Here is a 22,140-nt window from a genome sequence, read left to right on the forward strand (position 1 = left end):
TCACAGTGAGGTTGACCCGTCTCCGTGGTAACGGGGGGGTGGAATGAAGTGAAGTGGTGTGTTACCATGGTGACTGTAAACAGGGTCTGTGATTGGGGGGCTCGTAACGGGTGTAAATAGTTAAAACAGCAGGAGTCATTGTGTAATACATGCATACATATAAATGATTAAATCAAAGTTCTTTTGATAGTTTTGTTGGGACCATCTCTAAATGATTTTGTATATAGATAAAAAATGTGTTACATTTCACAGTTGACACATTATGCCACATTGAGAGCCCCATATCTCATATTTAGGGTCATAAAAAGGAAAGTTTGATCTGAAGCAGAATCTAAAAGTATATTAAGATATCTTTAATACTTCTGGATTTATAGGAACCCCAACACTGAAGTGTTTCCCCATGTTTGGACTCCATTGATTTTAGTAATAGACGGACTTACCTGTGTTTGTGATAAATTTATTATTTTGTTGATGTGTGCAGTTGGAGCAGGCACTGCGGTTGGATACGGGTGACGGGGGTCGAGATTCACCAGAGTCTCGCAGTCTTGCGCAGCAGAATGTAGATCTGCGCAGACGTTTAGATGAAGAGCAGGCGGCGTATAAACGCAAACTCACGGCGTATCAGGAGGGGCAACAGAGACAAGCGCAACTTGTACAGAAACTACAGGCGAAGGTACAACACACACACACTCCTGCAGCAGTCTGATGTTTTGTTTATTTGACAAAATAATCAGATTTTTTTATGGAACTGTTTATTGAACCTATAGACAAAATTTTATAGAAAAATGTGTGTATGCGTGTGCAGGTTCTGCAGTATAAGAAGAAGTGTGGAGATCTTGAACACACGCTGCTGGAGAAATCAACAGAACTGGAGAAACACAAACTCACAGTCAGTGCCAGAGATACACACACACACACATTACACCTCACTATAGTTAATACAGTGTGTGTTTGACTGTTGTGTATACGTGTAGGGTCGGTGTGATGTGAGCAGTAATGGTGATGGCAGACATGAAGAAGAGTGCAGCAGTGATCTGGAGAGCGCCCTCATTCGTCTGGAGGAGGAACAGCAGAGGTTTCACACCACACTGAACTCAAGACATCTCACTGTTTGTGATTGTAATAAACCTGTAATAAAGTGTGTTTGTGCATGTGCAGGAGCAGCGGTCTGTCTGCAGTGAACGCAATGCTGCGAGAGCAGCTAGAACAGGCCGGACTGGCCAATGAGGCGCTCAGTCAGGACATCCGCAGACTCACCGCTGATTGGACCAAAGCCAGGGAGGAGCTCGAGCAGAGGGAGTCTGATTGGAGGAGAGAGGAGGAGGTGGGTGTGGCCATGCTTTTATGATTACACTTTACTCTGACCAAAAACCACCTGCTTTAACAGGAAGTGACGTCTGACTGACATGTGAAGCAGCCAATCACAGTTCATTGTGTTTGTATGTTTGTAGGTTTTCATTTTTAACTGAAATTGGGATCTCCAGTTTTGTGTGCAGTTTCAGACAGTGTGTCTGGGCAGTTTGAAAGCGTGTATATGGACAGTATATAGGCCTGTCTATGGGCGTGTGTGCAGTCTGTAGGTGTGTATATGGGTGTGTGGGCGATCTGTAGGACTGTCAATGGGTGTATGGACAGTCTGTAAGTGTGTATATGGGCATGTGGGCAGTCTGTAGGCGTGTCTATGGACAGTCTGTAAGTGTGTATATGGGCATGTGGGCAGTCTGTAGGCGTGTCTATGGACAGTCTGTAAGTGTGTATATGGGCATGTGGGCAGTCTGTAGGCGTGTCTATGGACAGTCTGTAAGTGTGTATATGGGCATGTGGGCAGTCTGTAGGCGTGTCTATGGGCAGTCTGTAAGTGTGTATATGGGCATGTGGGCAGTCTGTAGCCGTGTCTATGGGCAGTCTGTAAGTGTGTATATGGGCATGTGGGCAGTCTGTAGCCGTGTCTATGGGCAGTCTGTAAGTGTGTATATGGGCATGTGGGCAGTCTGTAGCCGTGTCTATGGACAGTCTGTAAGTGTGTATATGGGCATGTGGGCAGTCTGTAGCCGTGTCTATGGACAGTCTGTAAGTGTGTATATGGGCATGTGGGCAGTCTGTAGCCGTGTCTATGGGCAGTCTGTAAGCGTGTATATGGGCATGTGGGCAGTCTGTAGGCGTGTCTATGGACAGTCTGTAAGTGTGTATATGGGCATGTGGGCAGTCTGTAGGCGTGTCTATGGACAGTCTGTAAGTGTGTATATGGGCATGTGGGCAGTCTGTAGGCATGTCAATGGACATTCTGTAAGTGTGTATATGGGCATGTGGGCAGTCTGTAGGCGTGTCTATGGACAGTCTGTAAGTGTGTATATGGGCATGTGGGCAGTCTGTAGCCGTGTCTATGGGCAGTCTGTAAGTGTGTATATGGGCATGTCTATGGGCAGTCTGTAAGTGTGTATGTGGGCAGTCTGTAGGCATGTCTATGGACAGTCTGTAAGTGTGTATATGGGCATGTGGGCAGTCTTTAGGCGTGTCTATGGACAGTCTGTAAGTGTGTATATGGGCATGTGGGCAGTCTGTAGGCGTGTCTATGGACAGTCTGTAAGTGTGTATATGGGCATGTGGGCAGTCTGTAGGCGTGTCTATGGACAGTCTGTAAGTGTGTATATGGGCATGTGGGCAGTCTGTAGGCATGTCTATGGACAGTCTGTAAGTGTGTATATGGGCATGTGGGCAGTCTGTAGGCGTGTCTATGGACAGTCTGTAAGTGTGTATATGGGCATGTGGTCAGTCTGTAGCCGTGTCTATGGGCAGTCTGTAAGTGTGTATATGGGCATGTCTATGGGCAGTCTGTAAGTGTGTATGTGGGCAGTCTGTAGGCATGTCTATGGACAGTCTGTAAGTGTGTATATGGGCATGTGGGCAGTCTGTAGGCGTGTCTATGGACAGTCTGTAAGTGTGTATATGGGCATGTGGGCAGTCTGTAGGCGTGTCTATGGACAGTCTGTAAGTGTGTATATGGGCATGTGGGCAGTCTGTAGGCGTGTCTATGGACAGTCTGTAAGTGTGTATATGGGCATGTGGGCAGTCTGTAGGCGTGTCTATGGACAGTCTGTAAGTGTGAATATGGGCATGTGGGCAGTCTGTAGGCGTGTCTATGGACAGTCTGTAAGTGTGTATATGGGCATGTGGGCAGTCTGTAGGCGTGTCTATGGACAGTCTGTAAGTGTGTATATGGGCATGTGGGCAGTCTGTAGGCGTGTCTATGGACAGTCTGTAAGTGTGTATATGGGCATGTGGGCAGTCTGTAGGCGTGTCTATGGACAGTCTGTAAGTGTGTATATGGGCATGTGGGCAGTCTGTAGGCATGTCTATGGGCAGTCTGTAAGTGTGTATATGGGCATGTGGGCAGTCTGTAAGTGTGTATATGGGCATGTGGGCAGTCTGTAAGTGTGTATATGGGCATGTGGGCAGTCTGTAAGTGTGTATATGGGCATGTGGGCAGTCTGTAGGCGTGTCTATGGACAGTCTGTAAGTGTGTATATGGGCATGTGGGCAGTCTGTAGGCATGTCTATGGGCAGTCTGTAAGTGTGTATATGGGCATGTGGGCAGTCTGTAAGTGTGTATATGGGCATGTGGGCAGTCTGTAGGCATGTCTATGGGCAGTCTGTAAGTGTGTATATGGGCGGTCTGTGGGCATGTCTATGGGCAGTCTGTAAGTGTGTATATGGGCATGTGGGCAGTCTGTGGGCATGTCTATGGGCAGTCTGTAAGTGTGTATATGGGCGGTCTGTGGGCATGTCTATGGGCAGTCTGTAAGTGTGTATATGGGCATGTGGGCAGTCTGTGGGCATGTCTATGGGCAGTCTGTAAGTGTGTATATGGGCATGTGGGCAGTCTGTGGGCATGTCTATGGGCAGTCTGTAAGTGTGTATATGGGCGGTCTGTGGGCATGTCTATGGGCAGTCTGTAAGTGTGTATATGGGCATGTGGGCAGTCTGTAAGTGTGTATATGGACATGTGGGCAGTCTGTAGGCATGTCTATGGGCAGTCTGTAAGTGTGTATATGGGCATGTGGGCAGTCTGTAAGTGTGTATATGGGCATGTGGGCAGTCTGTAAGTGTGTATATGGGCATGTGGGCAGTCTGTAGGCATGTCTATGGGCAGTCTGTAAGTGTGTATATGGGCATGTGGGCAGTCTGTAGGCATGTCTGTGGGCAGTCTGTAAGTGTGTATATGGGCATGTGGGCAGTCTGTAGGCATGTCTGTGGGCAGTCTGTAAGTGTGTATATGGGCATGTGGGCAGTCTGTAGGCATGTCTATGGGCAGTCTGTAAGTGTGTATATGGGCATGTGGGCAGTCTGTAGGCATGTCTGTGGGCAGTCTGTAAGTGTGTATATGGGCATGTGGGCAGTCTGTAGGCATGTCTGTGGGCAGTCTGTAAGTGTGTATATGGGCATGTGGGCAGTCTGTAAGTGTGTATATGGGCATGTGAGCAGTCTGTAAGTGTGTATATGGGCAGTCTGTTGGTGTGTATATGGGCATGTGGGCAGTCTGTTGGTGTGTATATGGGCATGTGGGCAGTCTGTAAGTGTGTATATGGGCATGTGGGCAGTCTGTAAGTGTGTATATGGGTATGTGGGCAGTCTGTAGGCATGTCTATGGGCAGTCTGTAAGTGTGTATATGGGCGGTCTGTGGGCATGTCATGCCTACATGGAAACATCCAGTTGTTTAATGGTTTGTGTGTTTTAGTCTTTCCACAGTTACTTCAGCAGTGAACACAGTCGTCTGCTGGCGTTGTGGAGGCAGGTGGTCGCGTTCCGCAGATACGTGTGTGAACTCAAGAGCGCCACTGAGAGGTCAGACTGCAACACTACAACAATCTGCAAAAAAAAAATGTCTGTCTTGGTATTTTCCAGTGAAAATCTCTAAAAATAATTAAATCAAGATACACTTACTTGAGAAACAACATTGTGTGCGATAATAACTCTTGTTTTCAGAAAATATATGATGATTCTTCAACTTCAGGCACTTTTATCACTGTGGACTAATAGAAAGTCTTGTTAAAACACTTAAAATTGCCACCACAGTATAATTTCCAGCACATCTCAAATTCTGTATTGTGTTTAATAGAATTCTGTGCTGGAAATGATGCTGATGGAAATGACATTTTCAACCTTTTTTAAATCAAATGGCCATTCAGCTAATTTTACATATAACATTTGATGACTTTTTGCATAATTTAAACTCTCTCTCTGTATCAGAGACCTGTCAGAGATGCGTAATGAGCTGGTGTGTGGCGCTCAGAGTGTGCAGCTGCAGTGTGTGAGTGTGTGTGCGACACTGAGGACTCGTGAGGACGGATCGGCTCTGATTCTGGAGCGAGAGACGAGTCAACGACTGCAACTGGAACAACAGCTGAGAGAGACGGTGACTGACATGATGACACTGCAGAGCAACAGAGACCAGCTCAACTCACGGTCTGTGAATCATCTTATATCTGATTCCTGCGCTGTGTTTGTTTCATTGGTGGTGTGAAATAAAGAGTTGAAATGTTCTTCAGGCTGTCAGAGGTGGTGAGAGAGACGGAGCGTCTGAGAGCTCGTGTTGATGACAAAGAGCAGGAGATCGACACACTCAACAAAAGACTACAGGTATGAAGTGTGATTACACAGATCACTGTGAGTCCTGCTGGACTGATATTAACCTGTGTGTGTGTTATCAGGATGAGAGCAGTCATGAGGAGTGTGAGCTGAAGTCTCTTAGGACACACACTGCAGCACTGCACAACACACTGAGAGAGATCGCACAGCTGCTGTTGACTGACACTGAGTGTGTGGACGGAAACACTGAAGAGTTTCTGATGCCTCTGCTGACATCATCATCATCATCATCATCACACATCATACCTGACACCTGTCTGTCTGCACTGCACTCCACACTCGCCAACAGACAACTACAGCTTCAGGTACACACACACTCAAACACACACACACACACACACACAGTTAAACAAACACACACACAGTTAAACAAACACACACACAGTTAAACAAACACATACGTTTAAACACACACAGTTAAACACACATTCATTTAAACACAAACACAGTTAAACACACATTCATTTAAACACAAACACACTTACACACATACACACACACAGTTAAACACACACACACAGTTAAACACAAACACAGTTAAACACACATTCATTTAAACACAAACACACTTAAACACACACACACTTACACACATACACACACACAGTTAAACACACACACACAGTTAAACACACACACACAGTTAAAAACACACACAGTTAAACACACACACAGTTAAACACACATTCATTTAAACACAAACACACTTAAATACACACACACTTACACACACACACACACACACACACAGTTAAACACACACACACACACACACACACATTTAAACACACACACATTTAAACACACACACAGTTAAACACACACATACACTTAAACAAACACAGTTAAACACACAGACACACACACAGTTAAACACACACACACAGTTAAATATATATATATATATATATATATATATATATATATATATACATACATACATACATACATACACACACACACACACACACACACACACACACACACACACACACACACAGACACAGTTGTCAGAGCCGTAGCCTAGCGAGTTGCGCTCATGACATGTGGTGCTGATGCATCGTGGGTGACCCGAGTTCGAATCCCAGCTTGTGAGGTCCTTTCCCGATTCCATTCCCACTCTTCTCCCCTGTTATTTCCTGTCTCCTCTCCACTAACTCTGTCATTAAAAGCCTACAAAAGAAAAAAAAAAAAAACACAATTAAATACACACACGCACACAGTTAAATACACACAGGTTCTGGAACGCTTTTGAAACCATTTCTAGAACACTGAATAATCTCTCTGTAGGAGCTGCGAGAGCGTCTGCAGTCGGCGCAGTCATCAGTGCAGCAGTTGCGCAAGCAGCTGGGAGAGGTGGAGTCATGCAGACGGGAGGCGGAGCTCCGTGTGCAGACGTTGCAGGGAGAGAGAGACGAGTGTCGGAGAGAGAGAGAGACAGCAGAGAGAGAGAGAGACAGGCTGAGACAGGAGAGAGACAAGCTGAGCAGGTCTCATTCACTCATAACAATTTAATAACACAATGTATATTTCAAAGGCCACCAGAATCAAGATTTCTGCATGAAAACAATTATAAACGTGATTAATTTCTGAACCTGTCAGTAAGAAAGATGGTGTGGATAAAGCAGCGCAGGCGGCACAGACGCAGGTGCAGCTGCTGCAATTGGAGTGTGAGAGGCTGCAGCTGGCCGTGACATCTGCGCAGAGAGAGAGAGACCACGAGAGAGAAGAGAGAGATGCCGCCACACTGGAGAGAGACAGAGCCAGAGCGCAGACAGACAGAATGTGAGTGTGTGTGTGTGTGTGTGTGTTGGGAAGATCAGATGTGTTATTGATGTGGTTTTGTGTTGTGTGTCAGTGATCAGTTGAGGGAGGAGTGTGAGTCTCGCGCCTCGGCTCTGCGTTCTGAACTGGCTGCAGTGAAAGAGTCTCTCCAGCAGGCGGCGATAGAGAGACAACTGATGGAGACGGAGAATAAACAACTGACCGACGCACTGAACAGGGTCAGACACACACACATCTAGACAGCAAAACAGATCGCTAGACTTCGCTTTCTGCATGTCCTTCTATAGTATAAGTACTTCATATGTAGTGTGTTTGTTGCAGTGTGAGTGCAGTCAGGCAGATCTCTCTCTGTTGGTCAGTAAGCTCCATTCTGAAGAATCGACTCTCAGAGATTCACTCGCTAAAATGAGCAGCATGAACGAAAGTCTCGCACAGGACAAATCGGAACTCAACAGCCTCATTATACAGGTAATTCTGTCTGTCTGTCTAAACGTTGGTTCATATTATTTAACCCTGCCCACACGGCCTTGGTGATGTCATCAGAAAAGAAAAGTTGTTTTGATGAAAGAAAACAAACGTGTTTTTTCTAGTGATCATGCACAATAAGACTAGAAAGTAAACAGGGTCAGTGTTGATCTCATGTTGACTTTAAAGATGATGTATGATGTGTATTTAAATGTCACTTTATGTATGATTGACAGCTGGAGGAGGAGAGGAGTGTGTTGTTGTCTCAGCGCAGAGAAGCAGAACAAGAGAAACTGACCATTAGAGACGAGCTTGTGCGCTCCGAGCAGGACAGACTGGAGCTGGATTCTGCCCGTCTGTCTCTCCACCAATCACTGCAGGAGTCTGAGCTGCTGAGAGTGGGGCTGGAGGCGGAGCTTCAGACACTGCGGGCAGACAGAGCTAAACTACAAGACAAACTGACACAGGTGATTCTGTCTCTCTGTCTGTCTGTCTCTTTCTCAATTCCATGCAAAAAAATGTCTGATGCACCACTGTCAATCACAGTTGATCGGCGAAGTGAATGTTTTGGAGGCGGAGCTTGGCTCTGTGCGTGGTGAAGGAGATCGGCAGAGTGCTGCTCTTGAGGAAGCTGGGCGTGGCCGGGCGGAGCTAGCACGGGAGAGGGCGGGGCTTCTGGTTCAGCTTACGGCATCAGAGAGAGAAAACGCCACACTGACAGAAGAGCTCGCGGCTTTCAGGCGAGACCATTTATCTGAATATTTGTGTAATGTTATTGATGTATTCCTCATTTGAAAAACTCTTGCTTGAAAGTGTGTTTGTGTGTATATGGTGTAATGTGTATAGATGTGTAACTGTGTACATGTGTGTTTGTGTAGGTCAGAGAGAGAGGCTTTAGAATCGAGTCTATTCGAGGTGCAACAGCAGATGAATCAGACTGAATCTCGCCGTGAACAACTCGAGTCTGAAAACCAGAACCTGCGACTGCGCAATGACAACATGACAGGTACATGAGAGGACTGAATTCAGACTTATTGTAAAATTCAATGAGGAGGCATTTTAATTAGCCTAGCTGTGTTAAAATGTAATTGCACATAGATATTCTTCATAATTCTTGTTTATTTTGTCTGTTGTGTGTGTTTAGTGGAACTGAAGCGCTTGCGTGCAGACAGAGAGACAGTTCAGTCTCAGAGTGAAAGAGAGAGAGACGCATTGAGAGATGCGCTAACGGCAGCGCAACAGGAAGCGCAGCGATCTCTGCGCACTGCTCTCTCTGACCACCAGGAGGAGCTGGAGAGACTGATCAATGAGAAGGTCTGAACTGTGAATTCAAGACACTACTTGCACACTCGCTCCTGATTAACAGGATTGCTATGCCTGTAATTTTTGAGGACAAATCTGTATGACATTCTAGGGAATTCTGTGCTTCCAACTTTACCTGCTCCAAGTCCAGATCCGAAAACACATTTGAGATTCATCAAAACTCCAACATCAGTGTCTAACCCTCATTGATACTTTTGTGTTTGAATGAGAGCAAATCACCAAAGACATGTTCAACATCTAGTGGAAAGCTCAACCACTAGAGTAAAAAGCTGTAATATCAGCAAAGACAGGAGCTACTCTACAGTTATGCCAACAGCGTTGAAATTAGATGTTCAACAAGCACATGCAGATGTGATGTTCTGGCATCCACATACTTTTGTCAATACAGTGTATAAGTAAATCTGTCTGTGTCTGATTTCTACAGAAGGGTTTCAAACTGTATATGTATATATACTTCTATCCATATAATACATATTGTTGTTAAAACATCATTTAACTTTGTTGTTTACCTTTGAATGGTGTAGGAGATGCTGAGGCGCAGTCTGGAGGCTGAACAGGAGAGGGCGCTGCGACGGGTCCGAGAACAACTGGAGGAGCAGATGAACAAGCTGGAGAGAGAGCGAGATGAATTTCAGGAAGCACTTTGTTCTCAGCAGCGCGACAGGGACCAGAGACTGCTACAGGCAGAGACCGACAAACAGCAGGTAAGAGAAGCACGTGAGACACAGGAAGTGCAGGTCAGACCCAGACAGGAAGCGCAGGTGAGACCCAGACAGGAAGCACAGGTGAGACCCAGACAGGAAGCGCATGTAAAACGCAGACAGGAAGCGCAGGTGAGACCCATATTGCATGCTGAGGTAAGATGCAGGCTGGAAGCGCATGCGAGACCCAGACAGGGAGTGCAGGTGAGACCCAAACAGGAAGTGCAGGTGAAACCCAGATAGGAAGCGCAGGTCCCAGACAGGAAACACTTCCAAGACGCAGACAGGAAGCGCATGCGAGACGCAGACAGGAAGCACATGCGAGACAGAGACAGGAAGCGCATGCGAGACACAGACAGGAAGCGCATGAGAGACACAGACAGGAAGCGCATGCGAGACACAGACAGTAAGTACATTCGAGACACAGACAGGAAGCACATGCAAGATGGAGACAGGAAGTGCATGAGAGATACGGACAGGAAGTGCATGAGAGATACGGACAGGAAGCGCATGAGAGATACGGACAGGAAGCGCATGTGAGACACAGTCAGTAAGTACATTCAAGACACAGACAGGAAGCACATTCGAGACCAAGACAGGAAGTGCATGAGTGACACAGGAAGCACATGTGAGATGTTGGAAGGAAGTGCAAGTGAGATCTGGACAGGAAGTGCATGTGCTGCTTAAGCACTGACATTATTTTTTGTTAACCTGTCTGATTGCTTGTGCAGGCGCTGTCTATGAAGGAGGCGGAGAAGGCGGTTCTGTCTGAGAAAGTGTGCTCTCTACAGGCAGAGCTGAGTACTGCAACACTGGAGCTTGAGAGACTGAACCGAGAGACGGTGATTCTCAAAGACCAGGAGCGGGTGAGAACTGTTAAAAAACCTATGACCCTGAGTGGTGTTATAGGGATAGTTCAAGTTTCAAGATTTATTGGTCACATACATAACCATACACAGCACGACATGTAGTGAAATTCTTGGTATGACTTTTCATTTTATATTAGACGTTTCACCCAAAGTTTTAAAATTCAGTTTTATTTATGCAGAAATCATGAGCGTGTATGTCATAATCTGAGGTTCTGTTTTCTTTCCAGGCTGCAGTCGCAGCTCTAAATGCAGAGCTACAGGAACTGCGCAGTCAGCTGCAGGACACAGTCACTTCACACAGCCGTGAGCTGCGCAAACTGCAGGAGAACTGCGCAGACCAGCAGACACGAGCAGATACAGCACTCCAAGAGGTTTGTATTTGAATGTGTAGAAGACAAATTAGCCAGTTTTGTCATCAAAAAACATTAGAAGACAGTTTATGTGATACAAACAGTAAAATACATATTACATGTATGTAATATACAAGATACACATTAGAAATACAAAGTAGATTTTTGCGATCTTTTCTCTTTTAGTTGGAAGAATGTCGGTCGCTACTCTTGGCCAGTGAGGAGAGCAGCAACACTGCGAGGCGGGATCTTTTGGAAATGGACAAACATTTGTGCCAAATAAGGGATGCGGGGGAGGGGCATAGACGAGATGGGGTGGAGCTACGGCGCTCCCTTAGTGATATCGCTAAAGAGAGGGACGCTCTCAGCCAATCAAATGGGCAGCTGAGGGAAGCGCTGAGAGCGGCAGAGAGCGAGAGAATCAGGTGACAGACGAACACCTACCTGTTCTGCACGCTATATATGTGGTTGGTGATGGGGACTGTAATTCTAATCTTGCATACTAATGAGGATGGAAAGTATGTGAATTTGGTTGCAGCCATAGTTTAATAGATTGGATGGATTTTTCTGTGTTTTGATTGGCTAATGCAATCTGTGTTCAGTGTGAAGCGTGTGTGTGAGGAGAGAGAGCAGAAGCTGACGCTGCTGGAAGAGAATCTGGCGTCTGCGCAGAAGGAGGTGTCAGATCTGCGCAGCTGTCTACGTGAGGTGGAGAGATCCAGACTAGAAGCGCGCAGAGAGCTGCAGGAGCTGCGCAGACAGGTCAGACAGACATGCTGTAAATAATGATGAATGTTGAATATAGACGAAACGGTTTGGAGTCTAATGTGGATGTGAACTCTGCCGTCAGGTAAAAGTACTGGACTCAGATCGTGAGCAGAAGGGAAAGCAGGTGGCTGAACTGCAGATGCGTCTGTCTACAGAAGAGCAGAGAGATGAAGAGAGATCACGAGAACTGATCTCGCTCAAACAGAGACTCACTGACACTGAAACTAACAGAAACTCTCTTCACAAAGAGGTGAGACCTGCTTCACATTCACGTGACCCGCGGACGTTAGCAAAACGACTGAAAACTGTAAACGCTCTGTCTCTTTCTCTCTAGCTGTGTTCTCTGCAGCGGCGTCTCAGTGAGAGCGAGTTGTGTTGGCGCAGTCGCGAGCGAGAGTTGACGTCACAGCTACAAGAAGCTCGCGGCTGTGAGAAGAAGCTACAGGACGAGGCGCGTAACCTCTATGTGCGCGCTCAAACTGCCACTGATGCATCTGCGCAGATGCAGCTGCAGCTCAGTGAGGCGCAGGGACGTCTGGCTGCAACGGAGGCAGAGTTATCACGTGCAGAGGCGGGCCGCAGGGATCTGGAGTTCAGATTGTGCAGCCTGCAGTCGGCACTCACGCGTACGCTGGGCATCAGCAGCGGGGGGCGGAGCAGCAGTAGGGGGCGGAGTCCGGCAGGCTCCTCCCCTTCATCTGTGACCTCTGGGATGATGTCACGCCACAGGAGTGTGTCTCCACTACAGTGCTCGCTGTCGCCACCCAAAGGTCAGGAGAAAACGGTTTAAAGAGGGTGAATCTCACAAATATCTAAAACCCCTCTTTTATTTTATTTATTTGTTTTCTGTAAAGAGCGTTGGAAACACTGTTTTAAAAGTTGCTAAATTAATAATGCTTTCCTTACTTAAAAAAATAAGTAACCCTAATAAATAATAGTTTGCCCCAAAATCAAAAGGATAAAAAAGAAATTATATTTTGAATAAAGAAAATGGATAGTTTAACAGATGTAAAGAGTCTCGTTTCGTGCGATTATTTCAGCGTCTCTTGTATTTGCTCTTTTTGTCAGATGTGGCTGGTGATGTCTCTCCTGATAACACTGTGGTGTTGCGGCCATTATCTCCAGAGAAGACAGACGCCCCGCTGCCCGTCGCCCTGCCGGAGCTCGACCCTGAATCACTGCGCAGCAGCCTGAGAGATTTCCTGCAGGAGCTGCGAGAGGCGCAGAGAGAGCGGGTAAACACGCTTATATTCACAGCACATGCGCTCATACTGTTCACACTTATCATACAGTGATCATGTGTGCAAATATGTGTTAGGACGAGGCACGGGGTCAGCTGGGGTCACTGCAGAGGGAGTTACAGGAAGTGACGGGAGAGAGAGACTCCACCCATCAGCGACTCATCCAACTACACAACACACTACAAGAGTGCCAAGAGGGTAAAACAAACACACACACACACACACAAACAAACACACACACAAACACAAATACATACAGTATATCATAGTTGTCTATTGTTTTTATATAAAACAAATTATGACTACAGACTAACCATAAAATAACCTATTTACATTTTTAGAATAAAAAATATACTATGCATCATTTTTGCATTTGTATATTTGAAAAACTTTATGCATTGATATAGCATTTTTATAATACATTATTGAATTTATTATTAAATAAATGTGTACTTTTTGCATTGTTTTTGCATTTTTATAATTGAAAAACTTTATTATTGATTTTGCATTTTACAATACATTATTATATTTTTATGCATCATCTTTGAATTTTTATAATTAAACTTAATTTACATTAATTTATGCATTGAATTTTGAATTTTTAGAATACATTATTTTTACTTTATGCTTTGTTTTTGAATTTTTATAATTGAAAAAACTTTAAATTATTTAATTTATGCACTGATTTCACATTTTTACAATACTTCATTATTTTATGCACCATTTATGCTTTTTTATAACTTAAGAACTTTAATGACATTTTATGTATTTATTTTAAGTTTTTAGAATACAATATTGCATCGTTTTTGCATTTTTATAGTTGAAAAAATTTATTTACATTAATTTATGCATTGATTTTGCATTTTTAGAATTGAAAAACTTTATTTGCATTTTTTTATTTATGCATAGATTTAGCATTTTTACAATATATTATTATTATTATTTTTTTCCAGTTGACTATGTCCCCAAATGTGTGTGTGTGTTTAGATAAGCGTACTGTGGATGTGAAACTGTCGTCCGCTCAAGCGTTGCTGCAGCAGCAGGAAGACTCACTGCGGAAAGGAGAGAGAGACAGACGAGCATTAAACGACAGAATCAAAGAGCTGGAGAGAACGCTACTCAACACTGACACTGAACGCAAGCATGTCGAGGTCTGATAAACCACAACATACATCTGTTGTCTTTACACGGACAATAAGACACTAACTCGCTGTCGCCCCCTGCAGGAGCAGTGCAGTAAGCTGCGCGCCGGAGAGGTGCGGTTAGAGGCGGAGCGCCGGCGGCTGCGTGAGGCTCTGGAGGCAGCTGAAGGGCGTGGCACACGGGTGGAGCTGGGGAGGCGGAGTCTAGAGGGCGAGCTACAGAGACTGAGACTGAGTCTGAAGGAGAGAGAGACGGAGAAACAGACTGCGCACGAAAGACACGACAGCGCTATTAAACAGGTGCTAACGACAAACTTATTTCTCGCATAACACCTCGTTAATTATACATCTTGCCCACAACAGCTCATCATATATACGTATTTTTCAGGTTGCGGAGTGCGAGTCTCGCGTCTCATCTCTTCAGAGGGAGGTGGACAGACTGACAGTGTTGCTGTCTAAAGCTCAGGACGGAGAGAGTGTTCAGAGAGAACGAGCGCTCGCACTCTCACAGAGTCTGCAGGAAACCACTGCGGCTCACAGCGCCACCCAGGGGCGACTCGCTGCACTGCAGAAAACACTGGGACAGGCCGAGAATGAACGCAGACAGATGCAGGTGAGAGGAGAGAGACAGACCGGCAGAGAGAGAGAGAGTACAGCAGACAGACTGATGTTTCGTTGTGTTGTTTGATTCAGGAGCGTGTGGATGGACTGCGAGCGTCCGTCTCTGATGGGAAGCGTAATGTGGCCACTCTCACTGAGCGTGTGCAGACATTGCAGTCAGAACTGACCCAGAGTCAGCTGCGCAGATCTGAACTAGAGACAGAGATGCACAACATGCAGGAGGTCAGTGTGTTTTAGTGTGTCTCAGGGTGCTTACATTTAAGAGACCCTGACGTGAACCAAAACACTCTTTCTCTGGTCTCGTTCAGGCTCTGCGGCAGAGATCCGACAGTCTGGCCGAGGTGCAGCGCAGTCTACAGTCTGCACAGACAGACAAAGTGTCTGCAGAGGAGCGCCTGCGCAGCCTGCAGAGAGCCGTGGCGTTACTGGAGACCGAGAAGAGAGATGCAGAGAGACAGGCCGTCCGCCTGGAGAAAGACAAAACTGCACTGAGAAACACACTGGATAAGGTGGGACAGCTGTCAGTCTGAACACAACGTTCACAGTGTGGTTGTCACTAGCTGCAGTGTGACTTTGAATCTATTTGTTTGTCTTCAGGTGGAGCGACAGAAACTGAAGACAGAGGAGAGCAGCATGCGTCTGTGTGCAGAGAAAGGGCGACTGGACCGCTCGCTGAACAGCACAGAACAAGAGCTGCAGGACGCGCAGAGACAGATCGTGCTGCTGCAGGTACTCGTGTCACATAACAACAGTACTGATGTGTTCATGAGTTGGATTAATACTGTCAAGTGTGTGATGTGTTTATCATTGCGTGTGTAAGGAAGAGTTGTGCGGCGTGAAACAGAAGATAGCGTCGTGTCTGGTGAGTAACAACAGCTTCAGTTTGTGTCTCGTGTGTTTGGTAGTCTTGTAGGGGGTTGCTATGGTTTCTGCTGTTGCTATGGTTACAGTGGGTACCTCCTTCCCTGTTGTTTCCGTGTTATGGTGCGTTCATGTTAAATCGGAATTACCGTAATTACAAGATTACGGCTTACAAAGACCATAATAACTCTTAATAACTTGGAATTCTTTAAAAGCTCCAACTTGATTATCATGATGTCATGTAAAAAGGACCAAAACAAGTTGTCATCTTGTAATTACATTAATTGCGACATGACGTAAATGCAGCATTAGTTTATGGTTTTGAAAATGTTTATTATAAAAGGTTTTTTTCCCCCACATGTTTATGGTTGGTGGCAGAACTCAAAACTTTAGATGAATGTTTGGAGGTTCATTAGTTTGTTTTATTTATTTAGTTTTTTTACATTATGGCACAAACTGGTTAGGTCAAGTTTAAAATAGTTTCAAAAGCGTGATGTTTGAAGGTTTTACAAGCCTAACAGTTCGACAGACAGATGGATGGATGGATAGACAGATGGATGGATGGATAGAGAGAGATGGATGGATGATAGATAGATAGATGATCGATGGATGGATGATAGATAGATAGATAGAACCAGATAGATAGAAACGGATGGATAGATAGAAACAGATAGATAGATGGATGGATGGATGGATAGGTGATTCGATGGATGGATGATAGATGGATAGATAGATGGATGTTAGATAGATAGATAAACCGGATAGATAGAAACGGATGGATAGATAGATAGAAACAGATAGATGGATGGATGGATAGGTGATTCGATGGATGGATGATAGATGGATGGATGGATGGATAGATGATATGATGGATGGATGATAGATGGATGGATGGATGGATGGATGGATGGATAGGTGATTCGATGGATGATGGATGGATGATAGATGGATAAATAGATGATATGATGGATGGATGGATGGATAGATAGATAGATGATATGATGGATGGATGGATGGATGATAGATGGATAGATAGATAGATGGATGGATGAATGGATGGATAAACAGATAAATAGATGATAGATGGATGGATAGATGGGTGATTCGATGGATGGATGGATGATAGATAGATGATGGATGGATGGATGATAGATAGATGATGGATGGATGGATGAATGATAGATGGATGGATGATTCAATGAATGGAAGGATAGGTGATTCGATGGATGGATGGATGATGGATGGATGGATGGATGATAGATAGAAAGGGATAGAAACAGATGGATAGATAGAAACAGATAGATAGATGATAAATAGATGGATGATAGATGGATAGATGGATGGATGATAGATGGATAGATAGATGATGGATGGATGGATGAATGGATGGATAGACAGATAGATAGATAAATAGATGATAGATAGATGGATGGATGATTTGATGGATGGATGGATGGATAGATGATTCGATGGATGATGGATGGATGGATGGATGGATGAATGGATGGATAAACAGACAGATAGATAGATAATAGATGAATGGATGGATGATAGATGGATGGATGGATGAATGGATGGATAAACAGACAGATAGATAAATAGATGATAGATAGATGGATGGATGATTTGATGGATGGATGATAGATAGATGACGGATGGATGATAGATAGATAGATAGATGGATGGATGATTCGATGGATGGATGGATAGATGATTCGATGGATGGATGATAGATGGATGGATGAATGGATGGATAAACAGACAGATAGATAGATAATAGATGAATGGATGGATGATAGATAGATAGATGGATGGATGGATGAATGGATGGATAGACAGATAGATAGATAATAGATGGATGGATGGATGAATGGATGGATAAACAGACAGATAGATAGATGATAGATGGATGGATGGATGGATGGATGATAGATAGATGATGGATGGATGATAGATACATGGATGATGGATGGATGGATAGATAGATGATTCGATGGATGGATGATGGATGGATGGATGGATAAACAGACAGATAGATAGATAATAGATGATAGATGGATGGATGGATGATAGATAGATGGATGGATGATTCGATGGATGATAGATAGATGACGGATGGATGATAGATAGATAGATAGATGGATGGATGATTCGATGATGGATGGAAGGACTGATAGGTGATTCGATGGATGGATGGATGGATAGACAGATAGATAGATAAATAGATGATAGATGGATGGATGATGGATGATAGATAGATGATGGATGGATGATAGATAGATGGATGGATGATTCAATGGATGGATGGATGATAGATAGATAGATAGATAGGAACGGATGGATAGATAGCTAGATAGATAAATGGATGAATAGATAAAAACAGATAGATAGATGGATAAATAGATGGATGGATGGATGGATAGATGGATAAATGGATAGATAAATAGATAGCTAGATAGATAGAGAGACAGACAGATATATAGATAGACAGATAGATAGATGAAGGGATGATAGATAGATATAAACAGATGGATGGATAGAAAGATGGATAAATGGATAGATAAATATATGATGGATAGATGGATAGACAGAGATAGATAGAAACATAGATTGATAGATGGATAAATGGATAGATAGATAGATATATGATAGATGGATAGAAACACAGATGGATGATAGACAGACAGACAGACAGACAGGTAGATAGACAGACAGACCGATAGATAGATAGACAGACAGACAGACAGACAGATAGGTAGATAGACAGGCTGACAGACAGATAGATAGATAGATAGACATACAGACAGGTAGATAGACAGACAGACAGTTCGACAGATAGATAGACAGAGATAGATATATAGATAGATGACGGATGGATGATAGATAGATAGAAACAGATGATGGATAGATAGATAGATAGACAGAGAGCTAGATCGATAGAGGGACAGACAGATAGAAACAGATGGATAGAGACAGATAGAGAGACAGACAGATAGAAACATAGATGACAGATAGACAGACAGACAGCTCCAGATAGATAGATAATAGATAGACAGACAGACAGTTTGATAGATAGATGATAGATAGACAGATAGACATACAGACAGGTAGATAGATAGACAGACAGACAGCTATAGATAGACAGACAGGTAGATAGACAGACAGATAGGTAGATAAACAGGCTGACAGACAGATAGATAGATAGATGATAGATAGACAGACAGACAGGTAGATAGATAGACAGATAGACAGACAGGTAGATAGACAGACAGACCAATAGATAGATAGATAGACAGACAGATAAGTAGATAAACAGACAGACAGACAGATAGGTAGATAAACAGGCTGACAGACAGATAGGTAGATAAACAGGCTGACAGACAGATAGGTAGATAAACAGACAGGTAGACAGACAGACAGATAGGTAGATAAACAGGCTGACAGACAGATAGATAGATAGATAGACGCTTAAATGTCTTGTTTACATTTCAACGGTTTCACAGTTGGAGTTTGAAATCACAAACATTCTTTGGGCTGTTTGTACATTCCATCAATGTAAGTCTATTTGATTTTTTTAGATATTTGGTATTCTGTTATGGGAAAATTGTAAGTCGGATCAGTTAGAAAAGTCACAGCAACCCAAGTCAGAACAGCCTGAAGGTCTGTGCCAAATTTAGTGGATGTAGCTTGAAAGCTTTCGGAGGATTTACAGTTAGAAATTTTGGTCTTAGTTTAGTGATTTCGGATAGTTCAACCAAAAATTAAAATGAATTAATTATTTACTCACCCTTGTGTTGTTTTAAACCAGTATGACACTTTCTTTTTTGGTACACAAAAGGAGACATTTTGAAAAAATGCTGTGCTAAGTGATGTCATACAATGTCAGTTTATGGTGACCACTTCTTCAAGCTTCAAAAGAACACAAAATATAATTCAGAAGTCTAATAAATTATTCCATGAGACTCATGATTGTTATGAAAGCATACGATAAGATTTGGTGAAAAACAAACCAAAATCTGAAAAGTGCCATTACAGAGATATCAACAACAGAACACAATACAGCTGCACACAACAACCAGAGAACCGAACTTACAAAACATTTCTGTATCCAGCCTTATTTGTATGAACCGGAGTACTCAAAATGAGAAAAAATGGGTGGCACGGTGGTTAGCACTGCTGCCTCGCAGCAAGAAGGTCCTGGGTTCGAGTCCCGGATCAACTGGCCTTTCTGTGTGGAGTATGCATGTTCTCCCCCGTGTAACCCTAACCCCACAAGTCCAAAAACATGCAGGTAAGTGACTCGCATGGAGACTCTAAAATTGCCCCAGCCCCCATGTTGCATCAGGAAGGGCATCCGAGGGGGCTGGGTTGCTCAGCAAGTATTGACACTGACTATCACCCCTGGTGTTGTGAGTTCAAATACAGGGTGTGCTGAGTGACTCCAGCCAGGTCTCCTAAGCAACCAAAGAGTCACATGGAGTAACCTCCTTTTGGTTGCTATAATCTGGTTCTCACTTTCAGTGGAGCGTGTGGTAAGTTGTACGTTGATGCCGCAGAGAATAGTGTGAAGCCTCCACATGCGCTAGGTCTCCGCGGTAACGCGCTCAACAAACCATGTGATAGGATAGGATTGACAGTCTCAGATGTGGAGGCAACTGAGATTCATCCTCCGCCACCCGGATTGAGGCGAGTCACTACGCCACCACGAGGACTTAGAGGGCATTGGGAATTGGGCATTCCAAATTGGGGAGAAAAAGGGAGAAATAAAATAAAAAAAAGGGAAGGGAATCCGGTATAAAACCTGTGCCAAGTCAGATATGCGGATCATGGATGGTTCTCGAAGGAGTACTCAAAAATCGAACTGAGAGAGCTGGAAGAGGCTTGTTTCAATGTTGTGTTTCAAATGTTTATTTCAGACTCAGCTGGCAGAACTGGAGCAGAATCACAGTATGAGCGAGCAGTCGGCCCGTCTGTGTGAGGACGCTCAACGTGAGGCCGAGAGACTGCGCCTCAGTCAGAGAGAAGTTGAACGAACGCTCGCGGCCCGTGAGAGAGCCCACCGTCAGCGCGTCAAGGGTCTGGAGGAACAGTTGTCCACTCTGAAGGAGCAGCTACAGCAGGAGATTCGACGCAGAACGCCGATAATGACGTCTGCATCTCCTGTAAACTGATCTGAGAACTGCCACGATCATGAGAAACAATCACTTCATGTACATCAGACACACAGAAGAACATTTGTGTTTGGGGTTATAAACTACCACACTTGACTGAATTCATGTTTTTATGTTATTGGTCACAACATAAACTGCCATACTATAATTTGTGTAATTATATAGTTCTGTTGAGTATCATGTGGAAAATAGGAATGATCAGGAATGAGCTTATGTGTCCTAACTTTACTGGTAATTTACTGGGTTTGTGGTTGTTGAAGGGAGTTTCTTTATAGAATACTGAAAAAAGACTCAGGTCCAGTTGGGTCAATGTTTTTTTACATGAACAATATAATATAATAACTGTGTAATAATGAATGAATGCAGTGCTCACATTCCCTGAGATACATACTGAACATGAATACTTGAATATGTTTTGTTTACTATAATGTTAGTTTATTTCAGTGAGACTGAACAGACTGAAAGCAAATCTGTGAGAAAATGTGTTTTTGAAGAACAATTGAGAACATGTTATCATTGTATTTCATAATTCTTAGATTGTTATAATATTTATACCTCAAGTTATTGCGAGGTCATTAAATGTTATAAACAGTTTTATTGAACAGTGATGTAAACTACTCACCTTTCGACGAAATATGCCGGTCAGAAACTAAAATGTAACTTAATGAGTTTTTTCTTTTCTTTGGGGGATTTGACGATTAAGAGATTAATTTACGATTAATTTCAATATTAATCCGACAACACATGATCTTTGAAGAGTCTCACTTAATGAGATACTTAAGTTAACTCTGTATAAATATCAATCTTGTCAAAAGTCTGTCAGATTTCTTGATGTTTGTTGGTTGTTCGCGCGTTTCACTCCAGCAGCAGCATCACGTGCTCAGAAATATCGCGCGCGAAAACCGACAGGATTGGCGCGAATTTCTGTGGTGACTTTTAAGATACTTAACGACAAATTACTTTTAAAAATGTTTGTGATTTTGATATAAAGACCCACATTACTTATTCAGTTTTAAGTGATCAAATGTTTCTATCTTTGTTCAGTTTTTCGTTTTCTTGTTTGAAAATGAGCTAGGTGCTTGTCAGCCCTATTTTTTGGCTAATGTGTCAAAATGTCATTATGATGTTTTTTTTTTCATTGTAATCATTAAAATACTTGAAATAGACACATTTATCCTTATTTTTCTTATTCTTTG

At 43.6% G+C, this 22,140-nt stretch overlaps 1 protein-coding gene across 4 annotated transcripts in view; it reads left to right on the plus strand.

The window, feature by feature from the left end:
* LOC127438124 (rootletin-like) overlaps positions 1-22,110 on the plus strand; it is a 29,631-nt gene extending 7,521 nt beyond the window's left edge. For all 4 annotated transcript variants that reach the window (XM_051693418.1, XM_051693419.1, XM_051693415.1 and 1 more), the window contains exons 4-35: positions 482-673; positions 806-889; positions 975-1,075; positions 1,159-1,324; positions 4,737-4,843; positions 5,249-5,464; positions 5,548-5,638; positions 5,710-5,952; positions 6,938-7,137; positions 7,250-7,432; positions 7,506-7,650; positions 7,754-7,900; positions 8,134-8,364; positions 8,444-8,637; positions 8,776-8,903; positions 9,042-9,211; positions 9,745-9,924; positions 10,653-10,787; positions 11,018-11,161; positions 11,327-11,565; positions 11,743-11,902; positions 11,991-12,158; positions 12,243-12,678; positions 12,977-13,143; positions 13,227-13,347; positions 14,137-14,300; positions 14,376-14,591; positions 14,680-14,904; positions 14,985-15,134; positions 15,221-15,421; positions 15,510-15,641; positions 20,690-22,110. In XM_051693418.1, coding sequence (XP_051549378.1) covers positions 482-673; positions 806-889; positions 975-1,075; positions 1,159-1,324; positions 4,737-4,843; positions 5,249-5,464; positions 5,548-5,638; positions 5,710-5,952; positions 6,938-7,137; positions 7,250-7,432; positions 7,506-7,650; positions 7,754-7,900; positions 8,134-8,364; positions 8,444-8,637; positions 8,776-8,903; positions 9,042-9,211; positions 9,745-9,924; positions 10,653-10,787; positions 11,018-11,161; positions 11,327-11,565; positions 11,743-11,902; positions 11,991-12,158; positions 12,243-12,678; positions 12,977-13,143; positions 13,227-13,347; positions 14,137-14,300; positions 14,376-14,591; positions 14,680-14,904; positions 14,985-15,134; positions 15,221-15,421; positions 15,510-15,641; positions 20,690-20,944 — 5,691 coding nt within the window. In that variant the 3' untranslated portion in view covers positions 20,945-22,110. The remainder of the gene's footprint in view (positions 1-481; positions 674-805; positions 890-974; positions 1,076-1,158; positions 1,325-4,736; positions 4,844-5,248; positions 5,465-5,547; positions 5,639-5,709; positions 5,953-6,937; positions 7,138-7,249; positions 7,433-7,505; positions 7,651-7,753; positions 7,901-8,133; positions 8,365-8,443; positions 8,638-8,775; positions 8,904-9,041; positions 9,212-9,744; positions 9,925-10,652; positions 10,788-11,017; positions 11,162-11,326; positions 11,566-11,742; positions 11,903-11,990; positions 12,159-12,242; positions 12,679-12,976; positions 13,144-13,226; positions 13,348-14,136; positions 14,301-14,375; positions 14,592-14,679; positions 14,905-14,984; positions 15,135-15,220; positions 15,422-15,509; positions 15,642-20,689) is intronic.
* The last annotated feature ends 30 nt before the right edge of the window (positions 22,111-22,140 follow it).

This window comes from Myxocyprinus asiaticus, chromosome 49, assembly GCF_019703515.2.
Source record: "Myxocyprinus asiaticus isolate MX2 ecotype Aquarium Trade chromosome 49, UBuf_Myxa_2, whole genome shotgun sequence".
In the NCBI taxonomy this organism is placed as follows: domain Eukaryota; kingdom Metazoa; phylum Chordata; class Actinopteri; order Cypriniformes; family Catostomidae; genus Myxocyprinus; species Myxocyprinus asiaticus.